The sequence below is a fragment of the Plectrocnemia conspersa genome, unplaced genomic scaffold (assembly GCF_051122295.1).
Source record: "Plectrocnemia conspersa isolate PC_06_02 unplaced genomic scaffold, ASM5112229v1 ptg000001l, whole genome shotgun sequence".
NCBI lineage: Eukaryota > Metazoa > Arthropoda > Insecta > Trichoptera > Polycentropodidae > Plectrocnemia > Plectrocnemia conspersa.
The window spans coordinates 10476044-10503263 of record NW_028277165.1 but is presented as its reverse complement, the minus strand read 5'-3'; the positions used below and the strand labels follow the sequence as shown (position 1 = coordinate 10503263).

The 27220-nt window shown below is 30.4% G+C and overlaps 1 protein-coding gene and 2 long non-coding RNA genes across 5 annotated transcripts in view; 2 read left to right on the top strand and 1 right to left on the bottom strand.

The window, feature by feature from the left end:
* Window positions 1-27220, top strand: part of LOC148238791 (hypoxia-inducible factor 1-alpha-like) — a 146714-nt gene that overhangs the window by 15672 nt on the left and 103822 nt on the right. The window contains exon 1 of one of the 3 annotated variants that reach the window (XM_088181672.1): window positions 24663-24705. The exons of the other annotated variants lie outside the window; for them this stretch is intronic. Coding sequence (XP_088037798.1) covers window positions 24704-24705 — 2 coding nt within the window. The 5' untranslated portion in view covers window positions 24663-24703. Of the gene's footprint in view, window positions 1-24662; window positions 24706-27220 lie in introns of those variants that run through there. 3 annotated transcript variants of the gene reach the window in all.
* Window positions 4124-8132, bottom strand: LOC148238793 (uncharacterized). The gene is made up of 2 exons (XR_015808918.1): window positions 7553-8132; window positions 4124-6880 (listed from the first exon to the last, which is right to left on the bottom strand). It is a non-coding gene; the product is annotated as an uncharacterized LOC148238793 (long non-coding RNA).
* LOC148238792 (uncharacterized) lies at window positions 12001-16400 on the top strand. Its single transcript, XR_015808920.1, has 2 exons — window positions 12001-14702; window positions 14845-16400. It is a non-coding gene; the product is annotated as an uncharacterized LOC148238792 (long non-coding RNA).

Genomic DNA, 27220 nt, shown 5'->3' with positions numbered 1-27220 from the left:
ATAAATTCTAAAAAAAAAACTTTTGAAAAATCACTGGCAAACATAGTTTTTTTCAGTCTTTTGAGACATATGCCAACTTAGTCGCCAAATAAATTTTAATTTTTGGTTTCTGTATCGTACGATACAATGTACTCGTGCGTTCTCTTTGTGTTTTACTTGGCTAAAAGCCAAAATATGTTTTGGTGCTTTTGAAGCATAAGTGAATTTTAATTGAAATAGTTAATTACGCTTTATTTGCATTCGATTCGTAACTCATATATCGCCGTAAACGACCAAATGCATATTCTAATCCAGCATTCCTCAAACTTGATATTTGATGAATCTAAAATGTATTTTTTTTTGCTATTATATAACCCATGGATGTAAATATTTTAATAGGTCGCAGTTTAAAAAATGGGAACCACTGCACCATTACTTGTATAACATAAATTTTACTTTATCGAATACTGTTGATACTTATCGTATTCGTTTCCTAAAAGTTCGCAACTGATTCGGAAGAACGATACCGACAATTAGGATAAAAAGCTTATGTACTCAAACACGTTTATTTATACTACGTTTTGTGGTTAATTGCGATCCGTTGAAGAAGTTGAAGTGCGAAACGACCCTTATCCTGTCAATCAAAAAGTGTCTTTTTACTCGTGCCATGTCACGTATTAGATAATGTATCGTGCTGTATATACGTATTACGTATTTATATTAATATATCGAATTGACAGGGCTTCAAAGATTTTTCTTGTCAATCATGTACCTCTTTATAAGGGATTAAAACGTATGCCTTATTAAGTTTTTATTGGACTGAATTACGCTTATTTATAATATAATATGTCCAATTCATATTTTATACTTTATAATATAAAAAAAAGTTATTTTTAATAATTTAATAGAGCGTGTGCCTCAAGCTATGTAAACTTTGCATGTGTCGAGAATTGGCTAATAATTCGGAATATATTGCCAAATCTATTTTTTTGCTGATTCAAATGATGGAATTTAAAAAGATTTTATCGAATGTACAGTATCTTATTATTGCATTGTTTTAATGACGCAAAGAGGTTAATAAACTAAGGTCGCCGTGTAAGTAAACTGTTCGTGCTTAGAAAGCGAGTTTTTAAATTTGTCTGGGGACAATCATTTTTCTGTGCGTCTGCTGACGTCTTCCCCAGCCGATGATAACCTCGTCCTGATTCGCCATTCAAACTGACCGGACTCTGTACTACTCGTTACTTTTATCTCGGAAAATATACTTGTCTGCTCTACCTTAAACGAGCTATTTTATTGCCTTTAATCTACATACTATGATTAACTTGACATTTGAGCGATCGATGTTAACTGCGCTTTGCATGCAATAATTGCTATCGCCATTGGGTGTGTAAAACTACCGGAAAAGATACATTTATTTAATTCTCCTGGTTATATAAATCTGTAGTTGATATTCTTATCTAGACTTTATAAGATCTTTCAACAAATTCATGTAGTAAAAAAATCTTAAACTACCACTAAGAAACAGTAATTGAATATGCGACGAGAATAACGTTGCAAGTCATAATTACGAAAATAGTCAACATTACAGGAGGTGAAAAATGAATTTACAGATTTACATACGTTCAATTTTTGATTTTTATAGTATTATATTTCACAATTTATTCATCAGAAAGTTTTTTCATACTTAACTGGTATTTTGTCTAGAGTGAATGAATTTTCAATTGTAGAATAACGTAAGTTATGATGTTGTAACGATGTTCTAGCAAAAGTACACATGTATCATTTATAACGTTTGTCGAAAATTTATATACTAATACATAATCTTAAAATTAAATATAATAGTGGTCTTTTAAAAAGATTTATTAAAAAAATATTTAAAAACGATTTTTTTTAGAAAACAACGAATTAGAAATTAAAAAGTTACATTTTTATATTATAATAATTTTTCATTTGCCGGTAGATATTTTGCCTACTCTAGTTTTTATATTTTTAAGAAGTTGGTTGAAATCACAGAATCACTCATATAACGTTATTCAATCAAAATCTCAATTCAGACTTACGTTATTCGCGTCGCATATTCAATTATGTAAAATATTATTATTTTGTTTCACCCCCTTTTTATACTCAATACTGCTAAAACAGGAAAAGGCATTGAATTAAACAACGTTTCAACGAGTTTGTGTTTTTAATACTTATTTATGTTTTTGTTTGCTATCGAACTTTATTATTAATTATGACCGTAATATTTTCTATCTAATTGTGTTAAAAACACAACATTACTGACTATTTTAAGAAACATCCATGAAGTTGTAGTCCAAATTAAAACCAACATAATTTTTCATCAAAGGAGTAAAAACTAATTCCAGGACAGTTTCATATGCCATCGCCTTCGCTGTTCCGTCGATGTTGTAATACCTTCCATTCCGGAATATAAGAAGCACCCCTAGATCATTTGGTTCTCTGGATATCTCACAGTTGCATGGAAAATTTTTTTGCTATATTCTCTCTTTCGCCACTTTGACGACGAATGTAGTGCATCCCATTTGATCGTCACTTTAATATATACTCAATGACAATTTCGTCTAGCGTATGCAAAAAAAACACATCACTTAGGTAATTGCTTGATATAGTCGGTGACTAATACCTGACAACCGTGTACCATATTAACATTTATGTTTTTAAAATTTTATCGTGCATTGGAGATCGGAATTATTGATTATGATATAATTAATTCCGATCGATCATCACAGATTAGGTTTTCCTAGATTATATGTTTTTATTTACAACGATTTTACATAGTATAAATGTACAGTATAAATAAAAAATCACTGCTTTGCAAATTCATTTGATTGAATTTAAATCAGATAAATTTTGTAAGGGTTTTAAGGCATTAAACTTAAATCTTTGAGTTTTTTGGAAAGAACAGTTTCAAAAAATGTCAAAAATATAAATAATTAAATTTACTATATTTTAGTCGGTGACAAAACCTGAAAAAACTGGGTTCGAATCCTATATGAAAATTTGTGTTTTCCAATTTATATCGTGTCTGGGAGATTGTAATTAGTGATTATTATAATAAGTTTTCTTAGATTTTCTCAATCTCACGGATGGATACTGTGATGAATTATTAAAATTGAACTTGGTCGAACATGTTTAAAAAAATCTAATAATGAGCTATTTCAGCTCATAGTAAATATCATTATATAAAATAAAAAATATCGATTTTTTTTATTTACTTGTTAATCTCAGTTCTTATCATTATTTAGTACTTGTTAATTAGCAGGACGCGACGTTCAAAAACCACAGATTTTATACCCAACTGCATGACATTAACATGCTGTTACAAAATTCGCGCGTTTTTGAATTCATTATGTTCAAACCAAAACTAAACCTAAACAATTTAACCATTATAACCTTATATTCGTTTGGGTTAGGTGTCATCTATATTATGTGTAAAATATAAGAAATATCGGTATATATAATACTATGTTATATTATAACATATATAACAATATTGCTATTTTTCTATTATATACCTACTTATATTAAAAAATATAATTATTAACAAAAAATCTAATTTTAGGGTTTGAATAACTATAAATCTGATAACTAAAAGTTTTTATTTATATAAACTAGTATCACATGCTAGTAAAATTAATTCTTAGTAAATAATAAAAAATGTTAAAAGTAAAAATTAAATTGAAAAAATCAATCAATGTCTTATTAGTTAACATATAAATAAGTTAATATAATTTTAAGACAGTGAAAATAGAAAATGTTTAAGCTGACTAACTTCTCTCAATAAAACATTTTTAAATTTAAATATTCTCAAAAAATATTAAAAAGCTCTTTTTTGGTTATACTAATTACAGATAAACAATTAGGGTATAGAATTTAAACTCGATTGTGGATTAAGCATTATAATTCTTATAAATATTTTCACCATGAAAATTGTCGGTCGATTGGATAGTAACAGTTTAAAAGCAATATTGATATATCTCTAAATCAGTGATAAAAAGTTAACCAAAAAATAACCAAGGAATACGTATATGAATATCTTAAACTCTTATGATTTCAAAAAGTGTTATTTTTTGTACACTACTGTAATATAATTTAAATCAAATAATTACACATACAGCCCGGATTTATTATTAACGAAATTTTATTAGTGAAATTCTGCTGAGAATCCAAGCGTTGGGATATAAGCCATTTTTTTTATAAAACAATAACAAAAGCTTAGCTAAGCAAAATATGAGTGGAACCGGAATTTTGGAACACCTAAGAATCGAAGAATAGCTACGCTGACTTATCGATAGCTATTAATTATCATTAAAACAATTACCCCTAAATCAGCAATAAAAAGTTATATGAAATCCATGCAAAGATTACAGATAGTGTATATTAAATTCGAGAAGTGATTTTACAGTAAGGATTAAATACATACGTAGTGATTCTGGCCATATAATAGCTATCCTATATTATTGCTACTATGTAGAACGTATAAAATCTTCTATAATTTAGAATTCTTCAACTTCTTATTAAAACGAGTTTATCGCTATGAAACGCGCTATCTCACAGTTCGCGATAAATTGCGAACATATCATTGTTGCTAGAAACGCCTAAACAAGTATAGTATCACTGGATTTATGGTCGGATTCCTAACATGGAATAGCTCACGTTCATGTGTTATTCCAATGTGACTTCACATTACACATAACACAAAGCATAACTGCAGTATTTAAATTTTAGTAAGCTAATTAAATTATTCATCCTATGATTCTATTGCGCACGTAGTAATTTTCTTTGCAGTTTTCTATATAAATAGTCGTTCATCTCGAGACGCGGATTCTCGTCTAGCCGAAGAGATATCTCGAGGTCGTGACCGATATCGGAATGCATTTTTCCTTTAAAGATAAATGTTGTTATGAGCGCCATTCAAATACAAGTGTTTATAATTGATTTTTTGCGATCAATTCTGATTCAATTTAAGATAAATTTTCGTTGAATTAATCAACATATTGTTAGCAAATATTATCTAGACGTTGTTTATTTATTAATATGACAACCTAGAGTGGTCGATAAATTATGTCTCTGATATATATGCTACGGTAAAGCAGATATTTTTATCGCTATATGATAATTATTGTACATATACGTACTTATATCATATAATTATAATCGTCACTGAATTGATTTTTTTAATTTGTATATTTATAATTTTGTTGAACTGTAGTCGCTTTGATAAACACGTTTTTGTCATTCGTTGTTCAAGTGGTTATCCTTGCAGTTATTGCTGCGATTTTTACCTAACCTAACCAGCGAGAGATCGAAGCAGTTCATTATGTTATTGTATTTCATTATTAACGTCAGTGACCAGTCATAATTTTTTTGTTTTAAATTTAGTTTCATCTCAATAAGGATTTAAATGCCAATTTGTGGCAAACGCACACGTGTTTCAAAATCAAACCGACCTTTGTCCGCCGTTTTGCTTTCGCCGTTTCGGAGTAGTATACGCGAAATTTGCGGCAGAATTTCGACACGGCCAGCGAATGTCAAATGCGAGGAGAGACAGGCCTAATTATTATTCGGTTCGCGGCCGAGCTACCGAAAATATTTGGTCAGCGATGTCGCACCACTGAGAATATGTATTCGAGCTTTAATGACTCATTTATTGTTCAAACTTTGTTTGGCATTGTTACTGAGGATAGTAGCATAATTTTTACAACCGGTGATTGTTGAGAATGTGAATATGTGCAATGAATTTATGAGTTTGTTATGGGACTACTAACATTAAATCTTCTGATTTGAGAAATTATTAGTAAACTTATATTAACGTTTTAGCATATATACAAACGAGTAAACAAAACAAACATGTTACGCAAGCTTTGAAAGCTTAGTATGTTATGGAATATTTATATTCACATTAATAACTAAATATAAATTATTAAAAACGTTTGACCTTGTTATTCATCAAATATTTTGATTGTGTTTTATTATCTTATCGCGAGCAGTATGTATAAATATATTGTAACTCGTAGGTCATATTGTTTTGTAATAATTATTTTGAAATGTAAATTGCGTGACAATTTAGGAAGGAATAATATAATACATATTTTGATAGACGTGAATGTATATAGACGATTATGATATCACATCTGAAAATATATTATATATGTCTTATATTAACACACTGCATACCAGGCACTATTCCTAAAAATGCACCCGTGCGGCCGGGTTATTTTCGAAAATTAGAACCGAACTTATTTTTTTGGTACCATCGAAACTTTTTAATTCGTTGACGTTTTAATGTCAAATTTTAAATACAGTCTTTTAATGATCTTTTTTTATATACAAATGGTAGAATCAGTAAATTGGATCGCTTACCAATAAAATAAAAAATAAACTTATGTTTAGAATCACCAAATATACATATTTTAAAAATAAAAACGATACAGATTATGATAATATGAAAATGAAGTACTATTACTTATGTTTAAAACGACGAATATCAAACTTTTTGACCTACAATAATTTCTTTATTTTTAACACTTAACGGTCGTTTTAAGTAGCGATATTCGCACGATCGTTATATCGATATTCGCACGAAAATACATTGATACATAGTTATATGCTATATATAATACTGCAATACATAGTTACGTGTTTTGATTCCAGTTTCTCGTGCATTATATCTAGGGATTCTGTGTCGAGACAACCCGGGAATTTATTCCCGAGAATTCAAAGATTTTTTGCTGTCTCGAGTCCCGGGAATTTAAAAATTAATAACCCGGGACTCGAGACTTTCCGAAGTGCAATTTTACAAAAATATGTAAAGAGCGAATTTGATGTCGAGCTTAATTTATGTCTCGATATGAAGACAATGTGGAATTCCTTATTACTAGGGATTCCAATCCCGGGCCAAAATTTTGATCCCGGGATTTCGGTATTGCAATTAGTCGATCCCGGGATCCCGGGACCAGTCCCGGGATAATTTTCATGTAATTTTATCAATAAAAATAATTTAAAATGAATAATACAATATATTTTTACATCTGTTTTTTATAACGTACAATGATAAAGTACGTATAATTTTAGTCTTGGACTTAAAATAGAAAATAATATAATAAAAATAAAAAAGGGAAGGTCTTATATATTTATTTGAAAAGAAAAAAATGAACTTTTGACAATGTATGTACATACTATGTACATTCATAGACACAATTAATTGAAAACATTATTTTGAATAAAACTCACGAAGTAACATCAAAGCATCAAGTGTTTTATCATTTACCCTTGATCTGATTTTGGTTCCTAAGCAGCCTGCTGCTGAAAAAGCACGTTCAGACTCACAGCCTCAAAGATTCACAGATGACACGTGCAACTCGCGCAAGTTTGTACACGAAATATAACGATGTTGTCAATAATAATTCGATTGTGCTTGATAAATCAACCAATCCGAAAAATTCGGGATTATGTTTTATAATCCCGGGACTCATCGGGTATTGAAAATCGTCCGGGATCCCGGGATCCCGGGATTCGGGATCCCGGGATTGGAATCCCTACTTATTACCCATGATCTCGAGATTTTGAAAGTTACGAAATTGCATTAGAAAATCATTAATTGATCTTGGCATCGGCCAAATTTGGAATGAATCGAACATTCACGTATTGTAAAATATTTGTGAAGTACTTACTCCTATAAAACTGGCAGTTGAAGCTCTAAGTCGTCGAGATGCCACTTTATTAACATCCGAAATTATTGTTAATTTCCTTTTAAAAAAAATATTTGAAATCAACACAACTCTGTCGCACGAACCACCAAAATATTTCAACGACTAGAAATAAAAAATTCAACTTTAAAAAGGAGTTTCAGATATTAGATTCAACTATCAAGCGAACTCCGAATCTAGAACTTTAATTAAAATCATTGCTTACAATTAAGCCAACATCTACAGAAAGCGAGAGAGTTTTTTCTACATCTGGAATATTTGCCACAAAAATCAGGAACAGGCTATGTGATTCATCATTAAACGCCTTGGTGTTTTTAAAAACATATTTTTCCTTAAAGGTTTTAACTTAATATTGATATAAATATTTCGTTTAAAAAAATTGTAATAAATTAAATTTAAATAAATATCGAATAAAGTGTTTTTGAATTGTTTCAATAGATTTTCACCTATCGTACCTATAATACAAATAATATAAGTTAATAATAATAAATTAATTGAAGTTAATAATAATAAGTTAATTAAAGTTAATAATAATAAGTTAATTTTTTAACATATTTTTTTTTCATGATTATACGAAAGCCAAATTTTTAAAGTCCCGAGTCCCGGGAATTCCCGGGACTTTAAAAATTTGGGTCTCGAGTTTCGGGAATCGAAAAAACCCGAGACTTCAGAATCCCTAATTATATCAATAACAATGACCTAATTCAGTAACTCCCAACCAGTGGTATGCGTAAGTCCAAGTATTTGCAGCAAACCTCATATTAAGGATTAATGGATACGTAATAAAAAAGCCGAGACGTCATATGCTGTTCTAAACCAAACATAATCTAATGAAAGTTCTAAAACTAATTATAGTTTTAGAACTTTTAATAGGTCAAGTCCAAAATACAAACTAAGCCAACTTATCTCTCATTTGCCGACCAATAAGGGCGATGTACTTGCTTAAAACGACAAATCAATTTCTTACCTTAGACAAATTTAAACAAATTGAGTCGAAAGTCGAAATGGTTTTTTTATCCTGAGCAAAAATGTTATATTTATTATTTTATTGCCATAGCGGTCACTCGAAAGAGCGGCAAACATGTTCGTATGAGCAATTGACTAGTGGGCATTTGCCTTGTAGCCAATGTTCGTGTGAGAAATGGTCAATGTGCGCAATATTCGAATGAGCAATGATCACCGAACTAGAAAAACATATTCGACATATTCACACATAAAATGTCATGTACACTCATTATACACCATAGGAAAAGGCAAAGGCTAAAATAGTTATATGCATGTTATTAAACATAAATCATTTTTTGGGGATGGAGTAGACCACTACCTTCGGCATCAGCCTGGTTAGCCACCTTCTCTGCATGTTGTCCAGCTCGGCGACAAACAAAGATATTATTACACATTGAACGCCCCTGATTGCCCTCGCTATAATATTGTTTCCATTTAAAATGTATCATTTTAATAATATGTGGTTAGATATAGTTTAATTTTACCGAGAAATAAATAAGGAAAATTCATTGGTAAATTGAGATTGTTTATAATATTTTTCTAATAAAAGATTAGAAAGGCACGATGCTAGTCATTTTACAATAATGTCAAAAAAGAATCATAATTATTGTTACATTGTAACGACTTTTGTGTTAGCTGTCATGGCCACCATAGAAATATTATATTCGTTAATGATTATCGACCTTCGACAGTTTTAAGTTACTATAAATCTGTACAATAGCTTAAATTCGCGGATTAACAGTGTTTGAGGTCGTTAAAATTAATATTGTTCCACCTGATAGTCAAAAATATAAGACTCTTAAATAGTTTGAATGCAATGCTAATAATAATTCATTCACTAGCTTATTATGCAGGTCATGTTTTGTTGCTAATTTTGGGACTGCGAAAACGGTGAATGCTGCCTAGTCTAGTAATTTAATGTTGTATATGTTAGTGATTCGATTGAGTACTAACATACACAACATCATTGCATTTGCAGTGATTTTTGCCCCTCCCAAATATTTTGACAATTTTTTATTTTGCATACGGTTCACGTTCGATCCGAAAATACGCGAAGGAATCCGCACTGCTCTTTAATTATATCGGTTTGCGACAAAATGAGTTGCATGGCCTCTGTTATAGTATACAGGTGATCGAAAACAGGATCTGAATCTTCTTTTTATCGCCGTTACCCTTTCGTACTCAATTTTCTTTCGAGAAAAGCTCTCTTTGCTCTGCATTCGCACACGGTGCTATCTTCGGTGTTATCTCAGTGTTTGAGTCGTTTTTTTTTTACATAAAAGGCATAATTTTCATGTTTTCAGTTCTTCCGATGTATTAAATCAGGTTCAAAACATTTACACATTATACTCAAAAACCGTCGTCAAACCGGTTTATTTAACGAGTATCAAATGCATTTTAATACATAATTCGAATCGTTTTATGCTCGTTTTGACAGCAAAAAAATCGTTATCTAATTCAATTTTTAAAAGTTGCAATCCTGATACAAAGTATGTAAATTAAAATAAATGTATGTTATATGGAGCGTTAAATTATTAAAATAACTGGGTCGTGAATTTTATAAATCATATTTATAGGATATAAAAATATTTCATAAATATCAAAGTTTGATTTAATTATATAAATATTATTTATATTAAATCCAATCCAATCGAGTTTGCCAAGATTTCGGTTGGCGCCCGTGAACCAACGCCAGTTTTTATTTTTACTTTTTAGTTCATTCACACTAACCGAGTCGCTAGATATTGTGAATTCAGTATCTTGGATAATATGTGATTTTATGGCCAACCCTTGCTCGCATGCGCATCAGTGAAGCAACAATCTCGATTTAATCTGTAAATTAAATTATATTGCTTACATTTATTTTGTATCAAATTTTGTATTATTTCAGTCTGATGCCTCACTTCTTACTTAGTAGTTGTTGATTGTGTTTACTCAGTTGTAACAAGATTTACAATAAATACATATTAAGTACGACGGATATAACACTCTTGCAGTATAATATCGTTGTTTATAGCTAGATAAGATAAGATGCGATCGGATCGCATAATTATTCACATTACATTCTAATATGCAAACTATGACGGTCTAAAATTATGCGGACAGATCAAATGCGTTTCTTCGCCGCAAGAAATGGTCAGAATCAGATACATTTAAAAGTCCCGTTTCAGTGATAAACGTGTTAGTTTAATTGACGGTTCGGTGATTTAAAACGTTTAATTGCTCGTTTTGAATAGTTATTTTTTATGGGGTAACTATTCACTGTTGCGTATTTTCCTTCCAGCTAATAAAACGAGTTAACTTATTATAAGTTTATTTTCGACTCGTTGGTTTTGATCGGAGATATCAACGTTCATTTTATTTATAATTTTAATTGCTGCCCATATTTGCATTGAATTAATTATTGAATTATTTCCCATTCTGTTGCTGTTAATGCGTATAAGTATATGCATTTTAATTTTTTAATATATAATTTTATATAAATAGAGAGCATGATTTTAATTAGTTTTGGAATGATACCAAACTCACATGAGTCAAGTTCGAGAACATCGACCTATTTATCAGTTCTAATGAAAATAACTTTTCTTTATATATGTATAAACATTATTTAACCCTTTGAACGCGCAAATCGACTTAAGTCGCCCAATTGATTTTTATATCTCTTTCTACAAAAATCAGTAAAAAAATGACTGAAAAAAACACTTTTTTTTTAGTGAATAAACATAATTTCAAATAAATAAAAATTTAAAAAATCAGAACATTTAAACACAAGGTAAAATTTGCATTTTTCAAAAATCAATTTAATGTTTATTTTTGATTCAATTTAATGTTTATTGTATTGCCATTATTATTATTTTAATTAACTGACCGTAAAAATAATCCGAGTAAAATATTTTTTGAAAATGCCAATGTTGTGGATTTATTCTTCTTTTGGAACAATAAATATATGACAACGTCGTCTTTGATCGATCACTGCTGGATGCCTCCTAAATTTGTATAAAGCATCACTAATCATTTTTTTCTAGTAAAATACATTACTCATTATTTTTTATTAGTTACGATTATCCGAAAAATAAGTCTAGTACAACTTCACTTTAGTTGATGACAGAAAAAAATAATAAAAACAAAAATTGCATTATTTTCCAATGAAAAAGTTATTTTTTAAAAAGCAAATTAATTCGTGCAAATTTTTGAATTACGATTTTTATTTGAATATAATTATTGGGACTAACTTATTGCTAATATTTAACACCTATGTTTAGTAAAGCATATTCCTTGGACTGGTTATGTACAAATATGTAAAAACACAGAAATATTTAATGTATTCAATACCTGCTATTGTTTTCACTACGCCAGCCATCCTTATTATATAAAATGCGGTCATTTTCCTGCTACATAACATAATTACTGGGAACTGCTAGGTAGCGTTAGACTTGCCTGAAATAAAGCAAATGTATTCTCTTTGTTTTGACACGTTGCGCATGTAGTACAAAATGTATATAACATGTTAAATAATATTTAAAAAAATTGCGCTGATATATCCCTCCCGTGGAATTTTTCGCATATATTTCGGCCACCTGGGAATAAAATTATTTTACTCCGATAAAACTACTTAGAGCTACAATGAGCATCAATTTTTGTCTTAATACATACCGGTATTACCGGTATTGCAATCCCTAGTTGCAATTTATTGCATTCTCATCTTAGTGTCTATTTAATAATACACTTTTTAAAGTTGTTGAGGTGTTGTGACAATCCGCCGATGCTCGACGATTTATTGTTGCAAGCTATAGACTGCCCTAGAAGACGCGATAACGTTCCTTATTCTTTCTTAGCTTGCCAAACACATTGATTTTTTCTGCTGCGACTAAGTGGAGCTGGAACAATTTATTTGGAATGTGTTAAAGTGTGTATTTTTATTATGTCCGGTGATCGAAACTAGGGGTTGTATGTATATGCAAGTAAAACGCTATATTTGTGTTTATGTACCACTTTATACTGTCGTTAGATATTTAGCTACTGAGCGAGTTTTTGTAGGTTTTTCGTTAAATTTTTTTTTGCTAAATACTCTGTCTTTCTTTCTTTAAATTTGACAGACTTTGCTATGTTTTACTATTTCGGTTATTAAAAATGCTTTGGAATTCTGCGTAACCTATATTACACGTAGAGGAGTCGAATTTGGATATTTTTGTTTCTTTGTTATATGTACATATGTATATTCAACACGAGTTGTTTACTACGTTTCGCCATTATCTGCACGTTTAATTACTCATTAGCTTGCCGTTAGTGGAACATTATTGTCGCTTTGTTTACCCGCCGTCTACCGATTTCGAAGCTAATTTACGTCACTCTTTATTATTACATACTCGGGAATCTCTCGAGAAGAATTCGTAGTGAAATACGAACGTTCGCCTAGTCATCTCCACGTGCTCTTGGGTTATCAACTTACTCTCACATGATTCTATATTTCATCTCGATATTTTTGGATTACGTATTTTTCCAATCCGTGCTTATGTTTATCGCATTAGCGCTGAAAATATTTTCCAACATGACGTAAGCTTCTATTTGGCAAGCGATTTTTAGTGTGTGTGTGTTTACAATGGTCGTAGTTGCAATTTTACGTTTATCATCGTTACGAACGACCGATTCATTACTCGTAGTCGCATTTGAATGACTGAAGCGATGATTTCGATTTGATTTAATGTTGACGTCGATGAAGAAAAACGTTGACGACAACGCAATATGAGAAATGTCATGTCATGACATTGCTTTATCAGCGTTATGCAATTTACGCACACTAAATATTATAGATCCTCTTCTCTTGCGAGTTTTTATTTAGAAAGTTTTTGACTGCTGACCACTGTCGGTACTCGCAGCTAGCGTCTGACGACCGGTTCGATATGATCGTCATACGAATTCCTCTCGTTGGTTTAAATTGAACGTACAATAGCGACGGTTAATGATCGCTTATAAAGTTTTGTACGTTGAACCGAGCTTGCTAGTTTGAGCGTTGTGACAAATTTAGCGTTTCTATTTTTATTTTATAATGCAATTGAAATGTATTTTGATTAAAAGGATTCGTTTTCACCTTTGCGTTTGTTTTAAATAAAGAAAATCTTGCAATGGGTTAATAGTTTTTAGGAGGGTTCAGTTTTTGAATCCTCACTTTTTCTATAAAAACCATAGTTTTTAATTTATATGTATTATCGTTTTATATATTGTAAATATATTATATAAGCATTTAAAATAAGGTTTTAGCTAATAGAACAAAGAAAAACTGTTGACGAAATTCAAACAGTGAAGATAAAAAAATATCATTAATATTCTGTTTGATGAACTTTCGCATTTAAAACAGCTTTGCAGCTGTTATGCATAGACTTAATTAGTACTTAGAATATAATTTTAGAATCTATTAATATCTTCATTAATTTCAAGTTTAGTCTTAATTATCTTAGCATACACCACACTGTTTTAGAAGTACACAAATGTTTTAGTTTATTGTCTTGTTGAAATACACACTTTGCCAAAATGTATTTTTAAATGTGGTTACTTAAGTTCTATTATATCCATAGATTAATGCTGATCCACAATTTCTTAAATTAAGTGAATATGATCATGATACACCGTTCAGCTCGGATATATTGTGGATAGAATTATTCGTTGACAAATTTTCTTATAGCCTTCCATCTAAGTTAATTACACGTATATTGAGTTATGATTAATCCCAAAAAATATAGAGGGTTCTAACAAAATATTGTAGCTTCATATCTCATGATATAAATAACGTTGCGAACTGAAATTTATTAATTTAAATTACTTGCATTGACTTAGAAATTCCAAATAAGCTCTGCAAATTTCATGACGGCAAAGCTCACCGTGCGAAAGTTTCTGCTGCTTCAATAAACAAACAAAGTTAAGGTACTTGTAAATTTGCACAGCGCAACGCTCAAAAACCACCACTTGTTACTTTCCACTCCGTTACACGTGACTCTAACATGGTCTCACTGCTGTGCGCATACGCGCCTGTTATATGAAATGGTAACGAATATGAAAATATTTTATATCAAATATTTCATTTGATTGGTTTTGAACAGCATGGAAAATGCAGTAGCGCGCATGCACACAGCAGTGAGACCCTTGAGTCAGGGATACTGCAGTGGGGAGTAACAACTGATACCAAGTACCAACAAGTACCAAAGTTAATATAAGTTTACATCGGTAAAATAATTTAATTTTTTCGTGTAGTAATAATAAATAAGGTTCGGATCGCGGATTCTTATTCTCTAATATTATATATGAATCAGCCTGTTGATTTTTAATTTATTATAAATATACATTTACTTTGTCTTTCTATCGTATATTGAGCATGTTTTCTCTTCCGTCATGTAATTTCTCTCGAGTTTGACCAACACAAAGATTTCCCGTCGACCAATCGCGCTCATTCATTTCCCTTGTGGGCGGTTCAAATAGTTCAAGAACGCATGCGCCCGTTGCATCTAATTTTATATTTATACTATTATAGCAAATTAATGTGAAACATTTGGCATTCCAAAAATGCAGCATTTGATGGTGAACGAGCCTTTCAAAGTAAAGCGATGAAGTATTTATCGTGACTTCCAACGCGACCCACACACGGTCGACATTTTATTTGTGTAAAAAACGTCGAATTTATCCATTATTGCTCACGGATCGTTGATCGAAATCGAATATTCATACTTATTCATATGACTTGACGGCCGTGAGCATCGCGCACAATTTTCTTTGTTTATTCGTTTTATTAAATTATTTTTTGAATAAGAAAAATGGTAAAAATACAATTTGCAAGTCATATCATATTTACATATAATGTACATATATAATTCGCAATCAAGGCTTGATCTGTGTTATCGAGTTTTTACATCTATCGAATTGTCTCATAAATGAAATATGTAGTTTATTTGCTATTTTTTATATTACATATAAGTAATACAAAAAAGAGTCTAAAAATAATAGTTTCGTAAATCGCAATTTATATTTCCTCGTTTTCCGATGATACTTTTGTGCAAGGTCTTTCTCCTCTTTTCTTTGAATCTTTTGCATTGTTCGTTTGAAGTTCGGTCTATTTTCGCACATTAGCTTGTTCCGCTTCGTTGGATCACCGTGCAGATGCGTCACAGAATGTAAACAAGTGAGGTTTCAAAGTGCAAAGCTCTACATTTTAACGATGTTTAGTAAACAACTGATCGAAATGTGTCGTCCACTTAGTGAAAAAGATTTTAAAGTATAAACCATTACAATATACAGGCGGCCCTCGACTTTCGCACATAATTGGTTCCTGAAAATGTGTGCGAATGTTGAATGTACGTAAGTCGAGGAAAGTAAAAAAATTGAAATTGTGTGTATTTTAAAATGTTTATTTATCAAGTAAATGTAAGATGTTTAAGAGGCGTTTAAGAGACACGTTTAAGTGGGGTTTGCGGGTGTTTCCTTTGAAAAATTATCAAGAGTTAACTGTTTTCCACTATTCTTTTTCTTTTCTTCATATAATATTTTATAACATGTTATGATTTTATTGATCGCACCACGCACTTGAGATATGCGTTCTCCATTGGGATCACAATCTTCCATAATATTTAAAAATTTGTCAAGGTGCGTGAAGGCTTCATTAATATTTTTCATTGTTAAAGAGTTTTCCAAAATAAACCTGTCTCATCTACATATTTGGCTAGAGCAGGGTTTCCCAAACTTTTTCAGCGACGGAACACTTGGCAAATCCGAAAACTTTGGCGGAACACTTAGCTTATTTTTAGGTTGGGTAATTCATATTAGTATAAATAAAAATAAAAAATGTTAAAAAAAATATCAATTATTTAATAAACATAAAAATTAAAATAAATAAAACTCCTAATGACTGATGATTTTATGTTCTTAAATTACAGGTTTTTTTTATATCAGGCATAATATTGATCAGTTGTATTCTCAGTTTTTGGATTATTTTCTTCTTCGATGATAGATGTATCAGTAGAAATATTTGGCCTTTCTTTCGTCTAATTTCCTGTTTTCAACCAAAGATCCATGGGTAGTTTTTGAATAATATGTAAATTCTGTAATCTTTTTTTTTGTCAAAATGGAAAAAAATCTCTATTGTAAGCAACCGGACTAAATTAATTTACAAAAAAATCGATTCATTTTTATGCAAATTTTATTTAAATCATTTATATTTCCAAAAGTATACACTCAATCCTGTTTTAACGCAATAAAATACAATAGTTTCAAGCTTTTTTATCAGATTTATGAACAATTTTTATGTATTAGCAAGACTAACAATTTTTTTAATATACTCTAAATTTTAGTAAAATATCTATTCAGGCTCCGCGGAACACCTATTTTGGACCCGCGGAACACCAGTGTTCCGCGGAACATAGTTTGGGAAACCACGGGCTAGAGGAATATTCTTTATTTTCAATAATTTTGGATAATTAGGAAATAAATTCTTTTGCAGCATCTTTATCGTCATCAGCCGATTCTCCAGTAAATTTAATATTATGAAAAGAATACCTCATTTTAAAATTGTAAAACCAACCGTTACTTGCTTGAAAAACCGTGTTAAAATATTTTTTTAATCTATCCTTCCAATCTTTGTGCAAACTAAGAGCTTTTGCTTGAATAATTGAAATACTCAGAGGGACATCTTTTTGATGTTGGTCATCGATCTACGATGACAAAGATTTTTGATTTCATCCATGTTTTTTTTGTTGCTGTGTTTTTTTAGAAACATATAATTAAAGATTGTGGAAATATATCTTTATTTTCCACAATTTTGAACGTGTTCTTTAATTATATTTTTATTTTGCAAAATTGAACATATCGTAGACCTGTTTGTATAATATTAACGTTCGATTGAAGCAAAAGATTCACCGCTATCAGAACGTATTTTTAAAAAAAATTAAATTAAAAAAAAAATGTTTTTTTTAAATGTGCGAAATAGCGAATTGTGCGAAAGTCAAACGTTCGAAAGTCGAGGGCGCCTGTACCTGCTTTAAACTGTCCCGTCGATTAAGTGGATACCTTCCGTTCCGGAATATAAGAAGCACTCCCAGATCATTTGTTTGTGTATATTTTTCACAGCATATTTCACTCTTCTTAAAGCCAAATATCCCAGCTTTTGTGTCGATTTCATGCCTTTAAACGCATTTCAATAACGATGTTTTTTTTAGCAAGTATACGACTGCAAACACCCTCCTTCCCTAAACCACACAATAGCTCTCCATATGTATTTTTTATCAAATGTTTCACAAATACTATTTCTTTTTATTTAAACTAAATTGTGGACGATGTAGCATTATACTTTTTATAAATATTTTCAGTACGAAATCTGACGGTCAATTGGCTTGACAATAAAAACAATATAGAAATTCAAACAACGATTAATGCTATATATAACATGTATTTTGCACATTACTCAGTGTACATATCTATATCGACTGTGTTTCTAAATTGGACACTAAGATGTTATTCGTGAGCTGTTTTTACTGATTTTGTTTACCAATAAAATAGAGGCGGTGAACTATTTATTTGTCAACCTCAATTTACTTATTGTATCAATAAGTGTAACAAAGTAATACGTTAATTATTTGCATATTTACTTAAATTGTAAATCATACTATAAAATAATAATAGAGCAAAGGTTCAGAAGAATTACCTTATCTCTCTTTTAAAAACTTGAACTTCTTGTCTTGATTTTAAATGACTTCTTATCGTCGTTAAAATGTAGGATGTGTTGTCAACATAATTACAATTTTCGTTTATTTATATTTATTAACCATGTGCGATGATATTTTACGTTGGCATAATATGTAATTGAGCAATTGAATGTTATACGTTACTCAAAATATCTTATTATATTACCTTTGAATAAATATGAATCTGCAGCAAGTCTATTTCTATATACCGACTGTTTATTTAAATTAAATAAATGCTCATCATAAGTATGCTAATAAAAATAATAATGGGATATATAAATTATATAATTGTGTATATATGTATATTGTATAATACTTTATATATACAGTTAAAGGACTATAGACAGAGGGGCGTTTTCTTTTAAAGAAAATACTTCATTACTAAATTCCCGCCCATTGCCAAAAATATTAAAACACGTTTTTCGGGTTAAGAAAAAATCGATTGCTTCTACTCGACCGTTGTCATAGGGATATATATATATATATTGGACATGTATTTCTTATACAGTTCTAAAGATTATCCGTTTTTATGCGAAATTATATTTAACCCTCTTCAGGTTAAAAAATGTCGCATTTCATTATTGCTTCTTTAACGCACATTGCCGTTTGACAGGTTTTCAAAAATCTGTCGATTCGATTCTCATATCTTGGAACAATTGATATTTGTAAATCGTTGCTCGATGAATAATTTAGATTTATATATTTCGCAATTTGATTTCAACTAAAAGTTTTTTTTAATGTTATTTTATTCATTGCATGTGCTATATACAAACTAGTATTTAAAATAAAATGTTTTATTATATAAGCATGCATTTAGAATTTAATTTTTCAATATTTATTTTTTCAATATAATTTATATGTATATCATAAAAATTTATATACACTTATATTTTTTTTAAATGCATGAAACTTATACAAAAGAACTATAAATATTTGGAAATGAAATTTAATTCTAAAATAATTTGTTCAATCTATATGTATTTGGTTTTCTGTGATGTACACGGAGTGTACATGTTATTATTATGTGAATGTCTATAAATATATCGAAAAAGTGATATTTTGTGTAATGGTCGAATGTCGAAAAAATATTCTTTCAAAAAATCAATTCACTAATGCAGTCGAACGTATGAGGGTCAATTTGTTTTGTAAGGGCAAAAAGCATTCGTTATGCGATTTCCATTTTTGAAGGGATTTTTTTTTTACTGAAATAATTTGATTTATTAAATTTTGTTTTACTATTTATTATGTACACGTAGTGTATGTCTTCTTATTATGTTGATATGCGTACTATGTTGTAAATTATTGCACACAGTTTGCGCCTCTGGGATATTCTCGGGAATTCTCGGTTATCTACATATTTTTTTAATATGTTTCAAAAATCAAACATTTATATGGTATTCTATTTTTACAAAATATAACAATTGCTATCCATACTTTTAATACAATTTCTTGAGAAATAAAAAAAGTGGAGCATATTATGTTAAAAATATATGTAATACTATATATTTGTAATATTAAGAATTAAGAACTGAGCTTTGTTTATGGAAAATCTTTTTACTTACTACATTTACAACAATTCATTTCAATAAAACATGTAAATGATATTATTGTTAAAAGTTAAAATATTAACGAACGCGAAAAATGGTGAAATATTTAATAAAAAAGTACATAATTATTACATTAATAATTTATTTTAAATTCTTTTATAAAATATTATTATTACGACTAAAATATTTAATGTCTGTTTAATTAACAATATTTTTTATATTATATTTCCCCTTGTATTTGCACAAAATATGACAACGTTTTATTATATGATTTATATAACTTTTACATGAAAACGTTGAATCTTGTTTTATTTATCCAACGAACAAATCCTTTCCAAAGACTTGATCCTTGCATTTTAATTTTTTTGTTGACCCCCAAATGTTTAAGGAAGTCGAAACGATATGTTTATTATTTCTAGAGTTGGTCATAAAACTTATATTATCAAATAATGTTTTCGGAGTTTTAATCGGAAATCCTTGTTCCTTTTTTAACTACCTGCTTCGAACGCGGTTGTAAATTTACTTGTTTTCAAAATTGCAGTATTTGTAAACCATTTCAAAATATTCGTATACATTTTTTTTAATAACAAAAAAAATACATTTTATAAGAATTCTCGAGAAGACACTGAAATTTACTCATCTATACAAGTTGAACTTGTTCTATTGTTATTCATCAGCTTTTTGTCAATCCCTTATCAGTTGAATTTACAATTTAAATATTTGTGAAAAAAATCATATTTATAAAAATAACTTTGCTATATAGACATTTGCTAAAAACATTTTTGGTTTTTTATTTTATTATAGATAATATATTTTAATGCAGATTAGGGTCAAAATAACTCGAATCTTTCGGTAATCTGACAAGCTGACCAGCAGCGTATCGGCTAGTCTTAGTTAATAGAATAGTAAAATAAAAATCATCCCTGCTTTTTCAACAATATTTCGACTGACGATTAACGGCGAAATATTTAAAATAATATGGATTAAAATATGAAATATTGGAACTCGAGATAAAAAATTCCCTAGTATCGATACATTAAAACCTCCAGAAATAAAGTCGAGACAAAAACTTAACACCAAATGTACGATGCATTTCCTCGTTCTAGCACGTTTATTACAATAATTGCTACATTTTTATATTATAAATATTATTTCGTAATAATATCTTTAATTGTTGACATGTATACTGAGCGTACACCACCGGAGAAAACGGAGTTTTTTAATCGGGAATTTTCAAGGTACAATGGTTATCCAACATATGCAATGCATCAATTACTGCTTGCTGTAAAGATGTATCTGAATAAAATCATCTTTAAACACACCTTTCTCGGTATGATTCTAATGCACGGCATTCAAGTAACCACCTTCAAATACAAAGAAAAATATACAGCACACAAAGTTTATGGCAAATGATGCGATTACTTAAACTTTCTTACATACATTTGAACTCCATGATTCTTGTTATTTCAATCATTTGTTAAATATTAATAATATCTAGAATTGAACGCGAAAAAAATTAACATATTATATTTTACTTTAGTAATACACAAATGCGAATGGGGTTACCTTGTACCCTATTCTGATCTTCGATCCCATTTTCGAGGTTTTGTTACTCGAAAGTTGATCTGAATATTCTGATATTCGAAACATCATTTATTCAAATCGATTTTATGCGATCCTTGTCGTTAACAATAACAACCCGACTATGAAATTCCCATAAGGAAAATTTAACAAAAAAATATAAAGTTCTTCGAAATTTATTTCCTTTAAGCAAGTGTAATACCCGCACTTCACTCTCCGAAAGTTGTCCTAGTGGAAGTTCGACCGAAGTCGGTCAAGGTCGCAGTTTTTCGAATAGCGTTCGCACAGCCGGGAATTTCATACGCGTGCACGCTTCTCAACCTCGCGTATTATAACTACGTGCGTGTTTTAAACACAAAAAAAATTAAAGCCAAATGGAGAAAAAGGAGATGGTGGATGATTGCAATGCACCGGAATAGATCAATGTTAGTAAATAAGACATTTTATGTTGAATCGAGGCTTCACTGTCACTAATAAATAATAAACAGGAAACGTTCAAGTGTGCAACTAATGAATAATTTCTATTATTTTTTAAGGAAAAGTATGGAAAGTCAATTTGCTGAATTGAGATTTTATATACAATATATAGCTTAGGTCTTTCTCTTTATGATACATGCAAAATTGACTGCGGATTTTTGCGGTTTTTAACACATTGCATACCTTAAAAATGTATTATTCTTAAAAATGGGACGGGGCTTAGTCGCGAAAGTTACGACCTAAAAATTTGTTCAGAATCACCAAATATACACATATTTAAAAAAAAAACGATACCGGGTATGATAAAATGCTAGTCAAATACTTTTTCTTAATATAAAACAGCAAATTTGTGACATATACAATTTTTTTTTTTACGCTACGCGGCTAAATTTTTTTATTACGCTACGCACGGCCGTTAAACACGGAATTCCTCTTCCTCGGGCCTACAATTAAAGAAATGTTAACGTCAAATTTAAAATACAGTTTTGTAATGATTGTAATTTTTTAATAATATGGTTACCGTGGTAAAATCAGTAAACGTCAAATTGTGGATCGCGTACTAATGAAATAAAATAAAAATTTGTTTGGAATGACTAAATATATACATATTTAAAAAAACGATACCGAGTATGATAAAATGCTAGTCAAATACTTTTTCTTAATAAAAAACAGCAAATTTGTGACATATACAATTTTTTTTTTTACGCTACGCGGCGAAATTCGCACGACCGTTCAACACGGAATTCCTATTCCTCGGGCCTACAATTAAAGAAATACTTTAAATAATTGTATTTTTTAGCACTTATAATATTATATATTTGACTAAGAGCACTTATGGAATCAACTAAAGTGGTGAAATAATTTTGGCCGTCCAGATCGGGCAAAAATACCAAACAGTGGCGCGATCGTGAAGACGCCCATATTAAAATTGAATCGTTCTATCTCAGTTTGCGATAAACCATCTCTATCTCTCTCTCTCGTCACGCGAGAGAGCGAAAGGGGAAGTATCTCGCCGCTCGCGCTCGAAGCGTCTTCGGGTATTACTTTCGGAAAGCGAGGGAATTTTCGGAGGCGACGAAGTCGGCCGCCTCGACCAAAATTACCCCCAGTTTACCTCCCGTTCGCGGTGACCTCGGAGAACTTGCGAGAGATTTTAGCGCGGGGACAACCGAGCTCGACCGAAGTAAGCCCGAATTTTCACATTATATTTCCCGTCCTTGGCCAACTGTCGCCTACTTTCGGAGAGTGAAGTGGAAGCATAAGATCTATCATGTGTAAGATCTATCTTTTATATGTATGGTATGGTATCAGTATATCAATGTACAACTTAGATTTATTCGATTGTATCGCTGAATGATTTTAATTTATGATGCAATCGTGTTTGTATATATTTTTGCTGTTCGCTTGGTTATATTTGATCCAACGAAGCTACTATAACTTTCTCTGTTTATTATTCTCGGATGTGTGTGGATTTATTGGAATTGGAATGTACGCAATAAATACTATGTAGAAAAATACATGATTATTTTTATCGCTCGAATGCCCAGCAGTTATCACTCAACGCATAACCGCAGTGGAAACTGTTTTATTTTTTTCATTTTGTTGACTTTTTGGATATGATTAGGTCTCTAAATGGGTCGTCTTTGTATAACGTCAGTGCGGTTAATGTTCTATTGTATCTTCTCGATAACGATTCAAACAAATCCTTTTTTTTTCTAAAAAATAAAAAGAGTTGTTGCCCCTCCTTTGTGTTATTCGTGAGATCATCGTAATTTTATGATCCTGGCCCAAAATACATACATATGTAAACATATACCGCTTATTTTATTTTTCGATTTTCATAAGCGCCACGCCACTCCGCAAAAATATTTTTTTCGAAACATACATATCTACATATAAGTAAGTGTACTCGATAATTTAACAGACCGGTTTTCGCATTGACGTCATTCGATTCGTGCAAATCCCGAGCGGTTTTTCTCCTGTTTACTGGACGCGACCGTGAGGTTGACCTGAATTATTATCCGTATTTATGAATCCCTATAATTTTTTGGATTACTTTATTGCTCGTTTTCTTGTAATTTTTCCGGAAAATACTTTTGTGTCATGCTTAGGCAGCTTTTCGCGAAAATGGCAATAATACGAGATGAACTTGCTGTTATTTTTATTGGTATATTATGTGTTTCGTAAGTAATTTACGCTCTATTATCCTACAAATAACATTAAAAATGTACATAGATAGCATTAGCTACATATATTAAGTGACTTTTAGTTTAAAATTGAATATTTTATATTTGTTTATTGAATATCGTATTAATTTTATCATTTGTTGGTAGGTGGTATTTATATATTTAAATATAATACAACCCATACATTTATAGGTTATATATAAACAAACAGTTAATTTAACGTGTAACCCAGAAACCACAAACAATTGAATTTAAAATATTATTTACATTTATTATACAAAGATTTTTTATGCTGGTGACATTGTGGTGTGTAATTCGTGCAAGGCGACGAAGCTATATAAGCATTTAATTTTAACCGTGAAAGATAACATCAGTTAAATACAATTAAATATCTAATTAGATAAATAAACTTCTTGTATTGTTACAGTTCAGATAAAACCATCGACCGTTAACTGCGCACTGATTATATTTATATGTATGTATGAATATTATATATAAAAAGTACCTAATTAATTTATCTTATGATTTTTAACGAAAACGTTATCTATATTTAGACACCATATTAAATTTCAACCAAAGTTAGAGTTATCGCGTGCTCTAGAAATCTAGAGCTAATATTTATTGTATGATATTAGGCTATGAATTTAGCCTACATTTTTATCGCGCCTCTTAATTGTGTTCCTTATATTGGACGCCCTTTGTTGGCCTGATCGCTAATGAGGCAGTATGTATGCTGGTGCTTCGTGAATTTTTTACAGCCGTTAGAGATAAAGTTTACTCGCTTTAAAATTCAACAACGATGCGCTTTGAGGAAGAACAAAAATAAAAAGAAGAACCGCGGTAGTTGACCCTGCGATATGGGCCATTACTGCTTTATCTGAGTGGCGTGTAAATTTTTCGTGAACTATCTGGTTTTAGACAAATAATTATAAGCTCGTTATGCGCGTCTTTGTTAAAATATTCCTGTATTTTAAGCATATTGTTTTTCGTGATGTAATAAGCTGGAATTGTTGCTATTCGCTCAGTGGTATTAATTATTTCGAAAGGGTTTTCATTGGGGATTTTCTGATAATTTATGTATTAATGTGTATTTATACTACTAAATTAAGGTTTTCGGAAGGATATTGCAGTCTATATAAGAAATACGGGTTTAATTTGATTAATTGAGCTTATTCGTAAAATATAATAAATTGTAATCAGAGAAGTTCGTGCCGGTTTATTAATATAAGAAACATTTCCATCACATTCATTCAGACAATCACTGTTAAAAATCATTGTTTCTTAATATTTATAAATTAAATAGAATATTCATCATTACTTTTCGTCGATAAAACTGCTTGGATTTTCAGTAGTTTTTATACTTAATTTATACATAAATCGAGGGTTTATTTATTGTCTCATAAAAGGAGCTTTAGAGGTTCATAAATAAATTGGGTTTTGTATTAAAGTAATATTAGTCAAATCTAACTTCCCTGCATATAAAATATATACTAATATAATAATATTTTTTAATATTTGCCCAATTACTGAATTCGGCTTATTTACTTCCTCTGCCGATTAAGGATAACAATCCCACTTGGTAACCCGATCTCTTTGGATTAATTTAAGGCGCTGTTGTTCCATTACATATTACTCTATTCAATTATGACTACACTCACTATCTGAAAATAGCTTTTCTCGGTAAAGCTATAATTGCGGTAAGTTATATTCAAAGATAACGTCTCTAAGCTAGCATTTGTATTAAATTTATACTTACGGTAATCCTTATTTACAATCAGTACTAATATTATTAATTTTAAACAGGTTAAAATTTGTATGCAAGCTTCGACGCTTTCGCGATAACATTCACCTGAATTTATCGAGTTGCTCCAAAGATTTTCACCGAAGAAACGGCACATTCGATCCGTATTTTGTTATATTATAAACGTAGTTATTTATTTATGATAGTGATGGTATCACTTAAGATCTTTAATTTTCATTATATCAAAAATATAAAGGCATTATACGCAAAGAACAGAATCCCAGCTATTAACAAATATTAAAATAAATAAAAGCGTGAGTGAGATCATAAGCCTAACGCATGAAATGACAAGACGAATCAGATAGTCTATTTCTAATTTTCGTATTGAAAATTCATGCCGTAATACTCGCTCGTTTTCCGTTGATGTTGTCTTAATTGTGAGCAAAGATGTTTATAACATATTTAGATTCTTCGTCCTCCAGCTAGTTGCAAAATTTTTAATTCATTTCATAGACTACATTTTTGTTTTTTACTGGATAAATATTCTGGTGGTTTATTAGTTGTTTTTCTTCGATTGTTAACGTCATACTAATGAAATCATCAGTATTATTTTTGTTTTTTATTTCAGTATTCGATTCTGAACTAAATCTAAATTATAAAATGTCGTCCATATAGATCTTCCTCATTATTCATAAACATTTTTTGGGAACAGTTTTGAAAATAGTTTTCGAAAAAATTTCTAGTGATTAAATGTTATTAATTTCTGACAACTTTTTCAGTAAAAAATCAAAAAGTCTGGAGTATCAGGTTAATTTTTCCGAGTCCAGGAACACCAGACGGCACAATAACCGGGCATTCACGGGTTGTCACAGAATCCCTAGATGTAATAAATAACTTTTTGATGTTGATCACAGATAGTGTCGGAAGTTCACCAATGCTCGGCGATTTTCAGCAGCAAGCTATAGAATGCCCTAGAGCAGTGATCATCAAACTATTTTGATCGCGTACATATAAGTAAAAAAAATCAAATTCATCTAAAATATTTACTGTCAAATTTGCGACCACTGCCCTAAAGAGTCGCGATTGCGTCCCTTATTCGTAACGTCGCAGATAGGACACCAGCGCTCACTAACCAAACACAAGGATGTTTACGGCGATATATACGAGAGGCTGGAATGATCAACATTTCTTTAAGGCGTACGTCATTATAATTATTTAAATTATATTTGTTAGCGGCTCTTATGACGCA